The sequence below is a fragment of the Platalea leucorodia genome (assembly GCF_965183815.1).
Source record: "Platalea leucorodia genome assembly, chromosome: 7".
Taxonomy (NCBI): Eukaryota; Metazoa; Chordata; class Aves; order Pelecaniformes; family Threskiornithidae; genus Platalea; species Platalea leucorodia.
This window is the reverse complement of record NC_138829.1, coordinates 66,904,657-66,915,494: the sequence shown is the minus strand read 5'-3', so window position 1 is coordinate 66,915,494 and position 10,838 is coordinate 66,904,657. Positions and strand designations below refer to the sequence as shown.

At 40.5% G+C, this 10,838-nt stretch overlaps 1 protein-coding gene across 1 annotated transcript in view; it reads left to right on the top strand.

The window, feature by feature from the left end:
• Positions 1-949: 949 nt before the first annotated feature.
• The window catches only part of BBOX1 (gamma-butyrobetaine hydroxylase 1), a gene marked incomplete at its 5' end in the record, with an annotated part of 28,726 nt that continues 18,837 nt past the window's right edge, over positions 950-10,838 (top strand). Inside the window, 2 exons of the mRNA XM_082317358.1 lie at positions 950-1,333; positions 3,017-3,131. Of these exons, the coding sequence (XP_082173484.1) occupies positions 950-1,333; positions 3,017-3,131 (499 nt within the window). The remainder of the gene's footprint in view (positions 1,334-3,016; positions 3,132-10,838) is intronic.

Genomic DNA, 10,838 nt, shown 5'->3' with positions numbered 1-10,838 from the left:
ACAAAAGGAGACCCAAGGGTCTTGTACAACCTAGTTCTAACTTGTAGAAAAGGAAAAAATTAAAAAAAACTGCTGACAACTCCAGTAGGTCTTAGTGAGTCAAAATACTGAAACCAATGAGGTTTTTCCTGCGCAAAGACAACTGGGGAGACTTTGGTCCTGGCAGGGCATCAGTATTTTGCCCTGTGAGCTTAAGAACAAAAACAACAGAAAAAAATACTGAATAAATATGCAATATTTGAAATGGTTAAACACTCTATTAAAAATATATGTAATGATTTATTGTTTCAAGGGGAGGCCAAGCATTTTTCTGAATAAGAAAAACATTAGACTAGAACTTCTTTTCTAATTTAAGATTTGGATGCATTATCTTTCTGCAGTACAGTATGTAGCTAACTTGAAATAAAAGAGTATATCTATAGAAAGCAGTACGGCTGTGAAAGAAGAAAGGAGCTCTTGCAGAACTCTGTTGCTGTAGCTAAAGTCGTGTTTACCAAAGATGGATATTGTGTTCTCTTTTCCATAGTAGCCACAGCAGGAATTAAGGCATGTGTACTTTAAAGCTTTAGCTGTTGAACATGGTTGATAGTAGCTCCTGCTTTTGATTTGTGGAACTCATCTCAAGGTGTCTTTTTAAGAGAGACTATGTGATATGTATTGAACTGACTGCAGAAACAAAAGATGGCCAAGATGATGAATCAAATTGAAGCCCTGCTAAACTAAGGGATTTTTTAATAGATGGGTCTGAATACACCCTCGGCACCTCAAAAAATGCAAGCAACAGATAAACAATGTTCCTAAAGGTTTAGGCAGGAGGAAGGGAAGGGAGAATCATCTTAAAATGGTCTTGCTGTTATACTGACTCCTTCAGTAACAAACTGCTCTTCATAGTGTTTTAGGAACTCCATGAAGGCGTTCTCCCTCCGACGATTTCATTAAAGGAGCCAAAATGTGGAGGGCGGTGGCTAAAGTCCTGCCGAGGGCCAAAGTTCCCGGAGGCAGGGCGTGCTGCCTGCCACCGGCGTGGAAGGGCAGGAGCCTGCTCGCCAGGACCACTCGGCATTGCTGGCGGGGCGCCGTGCCGGGGGTCCGCACCTCCCGGCTGCTCAGCATGAACCCAGGGATACAGAAGGTGGAAGCTTTGGACGCGGGTCACTTCGTCCGCGTGGAGTGGGAGGACGGGAGCGAGAGCTGCTACCCCTGCGTCTGGCTGAGGGACAACTGCCAGTGTCCCCACTGCTTCCTGCAGTCGGCCAGGGCGCGCAGGCTGGTCTTCGAGGACCTGGACGTGAACATCGTGGTGAAGGAAGTTGCTCTGGCAGATAGAAAGAAGGTATTTGAAGCAAACCTTCATTCGCCCTCTTGTGAAACTTGTCTAACAGTGCTTGCGAGTCTGTAAATTAGAGGCAGTCCCAGGTTATACTTTAATCGCAATTTGTTTATCTGCAAACCCTACTGTGTATTTGCAAAGCTTTTAGGAATAACCGCAATTAGGAGAACTCAGATCTTCCCACCTTTATATGAAACTTCACTTTATAGATGTTATGTAGAGGACGCAGAAACTTCAGCTTCGGTTTTTAGAATATAATTGTGCTTTTTAAAATTCTGCTGTATGTTTCTTCATCACCAGATGTTGAGAAGAAAATACAGGCGTTCCCCACACATTTAATTACACTTACACTTTTTTTCCTCTTTATTCTGTAAGTAAATGGCTTGAAAATCAGAAAGAGAAATGGCAAAGCAGTGATGACCTTAATCCATAACAAAAATAACAGTTATTAGCTATTTTCCAACGTGCAAAAGACTTCATCTTAGAGCAAGCACTCCAACCAAGGCTGAACCCCATATTCAGAGTTGGCCTAGAGTCTGTATCTATATCTGTATCTACCTATCTACATTAACATTTGTTCATGAAAAAGAGGAGGCTATTGGGCAAGAGAGGACAGGAACTGTGCTCCCTATGAATTTTAATCTTTCCTGCCATATAAAAACTTAATATGTCATTTAGATTTTATAGGTTTTATTAAAAGCAGTACATGGCTCCTTTGATATGCAAACTCATTTCCTTCATTTTACACTTAAAGATGCATGTTAAAGATGCAGCAGTCAACCCTGTAGCAGCTGGGACAGCCTCGCTGCAGGGTGAGCTTGCAGAGGCTGACCCATGCGGGAGCATGGTCTGTATTGTGGAATTCTGGGCTCCCAAGTTGATTGTTTGTTACCAAAATTAATGCCGTGTAAATTCATGCTTTGAATAGGCAAATGGATTATGATAATAGAGGGATTGTCTGCTTCCACTTAGGAACTGATGAAAGCACAGCACTAATCCTAAACTGTTACTGGTGTTTTACCATCATGGGAACAAGTGGATTTATGTGAAATGGGAATCGAGACCTACTCAACAGCCTTGAGAATTCAGCTCAAGGTGTGTGCTGCACTGGGCTCTTGCAGTTCATGACAAGCAAAGCCATATGCTTTCTTTCCATGTTTTCTTCAGGAATTAAAAAAACTCCACCTTTTAAAAATTTATTTGAAAGAGGGAAGAATTTTCAAAACTAGGAGAGGGATTTCTCTCCTAGCATTTCTTTTTTTGCCTGTCTTTCTTGTCCTTTTTCTTTTTTAACGAGCTGTCAGTGTTTTGGAAGATATTTCTGCTCTCTTCTGAGTTGTGGTGAAGCGCTCTCCCCGGTGATATGTGCCAGCTTCTGTGATTCTCCTCTTTCTGCTAAGCACAGCTCCCACAGCGAAAGCAGCCCACACAAAACAGCAAATTAGGTCATGGGTTCATGTGAAAATGACCGTTTATAAAAGGTGTTAGAATTCAGATGATGTTCAGGTTGGGTTTTCATTACTTGTTTGCCATTATGCTCCAGGGAAAGCTTAACTGTGATATTATTGATCTAAATATTACAATTTCTTCACTTTCTAAGGGTTTTTTTGTTTGTTCTAGGTGGTGGTTTTTTAATCTTGTTGTTCTAAAATTATCTTCTTTTTTTTTTTTTTTTTACATTGGAAGATCTCTATTACATGGCCCGATGAACATGCAAGCGAATATGAAGCTGAGTGGTTGAAAAAACGATGCTTCTCTGAAGAAGCCAGAGCAGAAATGCAAGAAGATTTATTTTTACCAGGTAGGAATTAAAACCACATCTGTCATGCTTGTTTCAAATGCAAAGGGTCTGGCACTGACAGTCCCAGCTAGAGGTCCCTGTGTGAGGACCAGGTCTGCTCAGCTGGAGCAGTGGCAACCGCTCTTGGTGCTCAGTGCCAGGCTGTGCATGCACAACAGGAACCCGTGGTTACCCTTTCTGTCTTCTAACCTCCGGACCTGAGGTTCAGCTGGTTGGGCTGTGTTTACTTTCCTAAAAGCCTTTTCTTTCCAGAAAGGGTTAGTAGGTCTCAAAAATGAGCCTTGTGGACCAGCATTGGTCTGTGTGACGATGCAAGTGTGTGTGTGCTGTTTAAATTATTTAAATTTTTGTTTTAGAAAGATTATTTAGAATTGCAAGGGAGTTATAACTGAATTTCTAAAAATTCCCTTTCCCTGGCCTTCTGTTAAAAAGTAACTGTGTGGCGTACCAGTGTCTAGTGCTGAAGTTCAGGTTGTGTTTGCCCTGCGTCCCATACTCATTGCAGTAGTTGACTGTCTTTTGGTCATGAAGCGTTTTGTGCAACTGGCAGTGTAACATTTACCCAGTACAAATCACTCACCCTTTGGAGTGAATAATTACAAACCCACTAGATTGGTCACGATGCACATCATCATTTCTTTGGCAGCCTTTCAGATTGTGAGCATGAAATGTGTGAAAACTTGCAAGATTTCTGCTGTTGCTCTTGACAGTGTTCCTGTGAGATCTGCTGTTGCAGAAAGTTCTGGATCTGTATTCAGAGCTAAGACGGTATCCGTTAAAACAGGATATTGCTTTAGAAAAAAGAAACTAGAGGCAGGCTGATGGTGTGAAACTCGGATCCAGGTATCAGTTTCCTCAGAGCTCAGCAAAAGGCAAGTCTGTGATTGGTTTATGCTCCTTTTTTGGGGTGTTTTTAATTCTAACAAAGAAAAGGAAGTTTGTTTGTTTGTTTGTTTGTTTTCCTGAAAGATGAGAAATGGGAAAATATGTGGCCCTAGGTATCTCCTACATCTGAGCTTTGTTTGGCACTTTAAGGACAACTGAAGGGGCCAGTTATCTTTCCCAATTTCTGCAGGTCAAATATTCCTTATCTCCTAGCACCCCTTCTCCTAAACAAAAGTCAGTTCTTAAGATTCAGTCTTTTATGTCTGGCTTGAAACTTAAGTGATGAGTAATATTTCCATTCATTTCAGTGGATCGTATAACAGACTCTTCGTACTTCAGAATGGAACTTTTTTCCCCTAGTGATATAGTGTCTGCTTTAGCTTTGGCAAGAATAAAGTGCACTGTTTTGGAGGGTTGGGCATGTTCCCAGAATGAACATGGTGAAGATGCAAACTTCATTCAGGGAAACTAGACTTGATTTCTCAGGTAGTAAGAATCTTATTTGGAAAAATGAAGATGCTGTGGAAGCTAGCAAGATGTTTTGTAGCCTTTGAGGGGATCAACGTAAATCAAACGTTGCTTTAATTAATGCCCAGGCAAATTAGTCTAGACCTCTGGTTATGTTTATTAGCAAAAGTATCAATAACTGAGATTTCAGTGTTTCAGATGTAATGTTCCTTTTTTCCCCCATTACGGAGTCTAACTGGCTGTGATTTGCCTTTGTACGCGCACATTTACACAGTGCTCACTCTCAGCATCTAAACACAATGCTTGTTTTGGAGGCCAGTTCTCCCCTCTGCTACTGCTCTTCCCCAGTGGAGCCAGCCAGGTAAAATAGACACCAAAGATATCTCTTATTCTTTGGGCAATGCTTTTGCAAATTTTGCATGGTAGATCTGAAGAAATATGTTTATAAAAGTTACACTAAACAAGGGCCTGTGATAACTTTGGCTTTGTTTAGTAGTGTCATTCTGCTCTTCCTCATATTCTCAGAGAAGACCTGGCTCGTTATGATGGACAGCTTCTCTCAGCTTTTCTCAGGTTTCAGTTGCAAAAAAGGCTGCAGTTATAAAGCATGTGAGTTTGCTTGCTGGCTGTTTAAGACCTGTTTCTCATTGTGTATTGGGGTAAGTTTAGAATTTGCTTCCTTCTGGTCAGTGGAGTTACACACTGCAAATTACATGCCCTTAAGTAGCTAATCATATCCCAGCAGTATAATATGACAGATGATGACATGGAGTGCCAGCCCTGCATGCTGGTTCAACAAATATAAGAGCAAGCTCACCAGACTGCTGTAGTTAGAGGTTAATCTTCATTGCTGACATGATCACAGCTGTGGCTTTTTTTTTCTTGCCTTTTTTTTTTCTTTCCTTTTTTTTCTTTCTTTTTTTTTCTTTCTTTTTTTCTTTTTTTTTTCTTTCTTTTCTTTCTTTTTTTTTTTTTCTTTCTTTTTTTTGCAAGTCATCATTTGCTTTTCATGTTGCTTTTATGATGTTTTTTCATCATAATTTCTGATTCAAAAAACTAGATGTCAGGCATGTGTCAAGCCCAAAAAGAAGAGTAGGTCAGATTTTCACTGCATGATGGAAGGGACTATAAATAGCTCTATGGCAATATGTCAAGATTCCCTTTTTAAAAATACTGCCAGGTCCTATCTGTGTAGTATGCAGAGTCCTCTATTTTTGTATATCGAGGCTCGTTTTAGCCCAGCTTACAAAATACTTCCAAAAGAGCAAGAGCCATCTTCTACTTCTCCAGCTCCGATGTCTCAAAGATACTCTTTTTTTCCTTCCTGTTTACTTGTGTCCTCCCCAACAAACGTCACAGGAGTGATTTACCACCTTGTGAAGTCTCTCTGTAACTTAGGTTTTGTGTGTGGCAGAGGAAGCTTGTGGGAGACACTGACCAGGTGCTCCCCAGTATCAGGCCTCTCACTGTATTGCATTACATTTGCTGAGGCTCATTTTCCAAGGCGCTGGCATCCCAACAACAGGATGTGGGGGGGGGAAATATTTAAATAATATCACAATGATGTTTTCCGATTGGGTGGAGGAGAACAAGATTCAGCAGAGGTAGTACCTGGTGCTACTTGCATAATTAATATTTTTAACCTTAGGTTAGTTTAAGGTTTTAACATAAGGTTAAAGGTTTTGGATGATGATGGTCCTTTAAAATCTGATAATATGATATTGGATATATATCCAGCTCCACCAAAGTTTGAATCAGGATGTTAACAGCATCAGGGGTGCTTTCAGTTTCTCTACTAGGTTCTGAGAGATGGTAATTTTAAGAGGAAGAAGTTAAAAGTTGTTTTTTTACTAAAAGATTTTGGTCATTTGAATTTATCCTGTAGTGATAATTAATAAGAGCTGCCCTCATGAGTTAGGCTGCCATATACGTAATTCACAATACAGCAAAAATACATTTGGTGTTCAATAAACATTAAAATACACATTGTAGACAAAATAATTTTAGATGAAGTAAGTTAATCTATGATGTCTAGACTTTTTTTCCCCACATGACTCCAGTATAGAAGGTTTTGACCAGCACTGTCCCAATCTGCATGGTAAATGCTGAATAATTCCAAGTGTTCGTTGATGCATGCACACTGGCTGCAGGAACTGCGCAAAGACCATCTTCTCATTTTGTACAAACTCTTATGTAAATGGCGTTTTATGACTAAGCTGGTATGATCAAGAAATGGGATTCTTTTTTTCTCCTTTTTTTTTTTCCCCAAGTTATCGTTCTGAAATCAAAAGAGGCGGTGACTCATTTGTTCTCTCAAAAGCAGTTCATTGTTCCCATTTTGAAAAGTGCCTAGATCTGGGGTTTTATTGGTCATAATGTAAATGGTCCATAAAGACACGAAATAATTCTACAAGACCTTTGTTTCTATCCCTTATGTATTGTTCAGCTGCATTTGTAAATATAAAGATTTTTAATTTGGCAACTGCAGCTGTGCTGTGCAAGTGAGACCTAAGGCTGCCCAGGCACTAACGGCTCATTCCTATCTTTCTTACCCCTTCAGCTTTTAGAGCTTATGTTCTTAGAATTCTGCTGTAGTACAATGGAAACTATATTAACTGTGGTTACGCAGTGGGAAAAAACGTGCTATGCTGACATGATAAAACAATGAAGAACATGAGCAGGATCAATTACCAGGAAATACTGGGAAAGAGTACAGTCCCTGTTCGATGCAGCTTCTTGATAGATTTTCAAGCTGACGGGGTTTTCTGGATAAAAATGGGAATAAAGTTCCTTTTGTTCGGTGTGTGGGAGAATAACATGCCCTGGGGGGTACACAATTTTCTAGGACTTTCATCTAGACTTTTTAAAAATATTGTTAAGTGGAAGAACTTAAATATCTTCACATCACAGGATCTTTTTTGGGTTTATGATGTATGCTTTCCTGTCCCTTTTCCAAAGAATTAGGGACCTGCTAATTTGTCAAATTGTAAATATCGAAGAAGATATAACATTTTCATCTGGGACTGAGGAGAAGGAAATCTTTATAAATACTGTTTATTTTAGTGTAGACCTATTGCTTGTCTCTCCCCTACTACTGCTGTGCTTACCTGGCTGCGATGGTCTCTGGGATCGGTCAGGAGAGGAAGTCCTTCACTGCTTTTCATGCAAATATGAGTTGTTTAAAAGTAGTTCATGCATATATTAGACATAAATGTTAGAAATTAGACCTCAGATCTATTGCAGCTACTAGAAGGATTAAAACTGGCACCAGTATGTTTGAATTAAGCTCTAAGATCTCTCTGAAAAAAAGCCCACAATGGCTAATATGTAAAGCATGAAGATCAAAAAGGCTGCAGGAAATTGTGTGCTAAAATGATGAGGAAGCTGCCATGTAATCTGTTCTCTGCAACGTACTGTATGCACCTGGTATAAGTAAACAGCCGATAGTCAACTGCAGAAAGCCAGTATCATTGACAGCCAATTTCCTCTTTGCTAATAGAAAAAACATTTATTATGCATACAGCCTTGAGCAAATTTCTCCCCATTTTGTATGGCTTTATTTCCATGAATCGCTTTATTTTGGTCATGGCTCTAAAATTTTTTCCCACTTCTTTCTGTTCATGGAGATTGTGCCTTTCTAATATTTTGAAAGGTTTATGCAGTGCAGTAAAGACAGTGGTTTGGCTTGCGCTCTAAATATGCAAGTTTGTTCTTTGATTGTTTTTCATCATTTACTTTTCATATTTAGTATTAAATGAAGTGGTCATATTCATATTCTTAGCATAAAGTATTTGACCTTGTTGCACGTGAAATTTTCATGGATGTGCTAAGGAAATGCATCAGCTTTAAAAATAGTTGAAGAGTAGCTGTGATGGTTTTACCATCAAGACAGAACGATATATCAAGATAGGCTTTGCAAAGGTCTGTGCTTTATGCAATACTGTTCCTTATTTTCATCAATGACTACGATGGAAAGGAGTAGCCACATTAAATTTGCAGATGACACCAACTAGGGGTTGACTGGAAGTGTGTTGAAGGACCAGGGTTATAACTCTAAATGACCTTGACAACTAGGAGAAATGGTAAAAACAATAAAAATGCTTAATGGGTCGAGTGACTAGTTCATCTAGCCTAACAGTCTCCAGCAGCAGCGTAGTAAAGGCACGTGAGCCAAGCCACTCTCTGCAGTCCATTTCCTTTGTACTTCTTCAGCATCCGTGGTCACTGCGTCAGGGTTTCCTGTAGGATGCAGCAGCTCGGCAGCTGTTCGAGTGCAAAGCAGGGAAATAACCACCCGGTTGCGTGAGGTTGGTACTGGTCACAAGCTGAATGTGAGCCTGTGCTGGCAGACTGGTTCGGGATCAAGGCAAACATCATTGCTTTCAACTGAGTCCAAAGAGAAGTCTAACCTGCAGAAGAGATGAAGTAGTCCTTCTGTTCCATTTGATGGAGTAAGGCTTCCGTAGTTTGTATCATTTCTGAGCACCACACATCAAGAAAGACTACAAAGTGCTCACTGGAAAGCATTGTACGTGATTAGTGATCTAGAAGCATCTAAGAAATCACGTGCTGGGGGAAGAGGGTGGAGAGAGAGAATGAACTGTTTGTTTTCCATGTTCATGGTAGGTACATCACTGTACAAATGCATGTGTACGTATGTGAACAGATTCTCTTAATGCTGTTCAGAATAGGTAAAAACTTGAGCTCAGACAAACTATAAAAAGTTTCAAATTAAAAGGAAGATTTTAAGACGTAAAGCGAGGACATGTTTTTAATAGCAATAACTTTACAAGCCGCACTGGAATTTTTTTCCTCCCAGATACCAACTGCTGCTGCGTTCCATACATTTCCCAAGATTAGTAATACTTGGAGCTGCACACCACACGTTTTCAGCTTTTGGCGTGTCTACCACAGTGTCGTTACAGAGTACATTGGCAAATGTCAGGGAGGAAAGGTCACTCCCCCAGTAGCTCAAAGACTAAGCTCTTGGCTGCATCAAGATGCCACTGAAGGGCTGGGAACTTGGAGCCTTTCTTCTCTGAAACAAGAGGTAGGATTTATAAGCATTCATGTACCAGCCCGCACCTTTAAAAAGAAAAACAAACCCAAGCCACTAAGGATGCTGGCTGCACTTGTCCCTGGAAGTGAATTAATGTGAGAGAACTGGAACTTTGAGGACAGAGTTTATAGCCTTGCCAGGCAGGATTTAACTATATTTACCACTTTTTTGTCTTTGTTTGGTTTTGGTTTTTTTTTTTTTTTTAATACAAAGTAGCTAAACATCCAAAAAAAGCCTAAGAAGCTGCTTTACTTGAACCATTTCTCAGTTTTAGTAGCTCCCTGGAGAGTATCAGTGAACAATTCAGTTTCCTTGAAATTTTGCAATTTCCACATCATAGCGGTGCTGTAATTGTTAAACATCTCTTCAGTCAGTAGGCAGTGTTGACTCCTGAATACACTGCAGAGTCTGGGAAAGGATAAATTCCCAGTACCTTAGCAGGATTTACATCATCAATAGTTTTCACACAGAGAACTAAGATTGCTCTTGCAGATTACTTACAGAAACGTTTTGAATTTAGCTTTTGTCTCCCTCAGCTCCATAGAGTTGGAGATGTGAAGCCAGATGATGGCCTCCACTGCAGGGGGTCTGGTTGGGAGGAAGACCAAATGGGTTGTTGTTCCTTGAATATTCTCTACAGGTCAGCCACAAGGGTTGGCAGATTTGTCACACCGAAATCAAGGATGGTCCCAGACAGGTATGCTGAGCGTGGGCTGTTTTGCAGTGCTGTGGCATAGCAGGTCATAGAATGTCCTGAGTTGTTGGAAGGGACCCACAAGGATCATCGAGTCCAACTCCTGTCCCTGCATAGGACAACCCCAAAATTCAAACCATATGTCTGAGGGCGTTGTCCAAATGCTTCTTGAATATTGTCAGGCTTTGCACCGTGACGACCTCCCAGGGGAGCTTGTTCCAGTGCTGCAACACCCTCTGGGTGAAGAACCTTTTCCTAATGTCCAACCTAAACCTCCCCTGGTGTTTACAACAAAAGCCAAAACCACCCCAAAACCCAATACCACAGTTCATGGCCATTGGCTGCAGAGGGGGCATCCTGTATTAAGTGGAACTTCTCGCAAGCACAGTAGGAATCGGGAAGTTGAAGAAGAGGACTCTACAATCCATGTACTCGGGGAAGCCTGGGGCTCCTGAAGCTGCAGTTAAATTCCAGGTGCATATATTTATTTCCCGAAGTGGGGAAAAAAATCTGTTGGTATATTCCTTGGAATACTAATATTCCTCTACTCCTTATTTTATATAAGGAAGATTAGGAAAATATTTATTAGCAAGACAGCAAG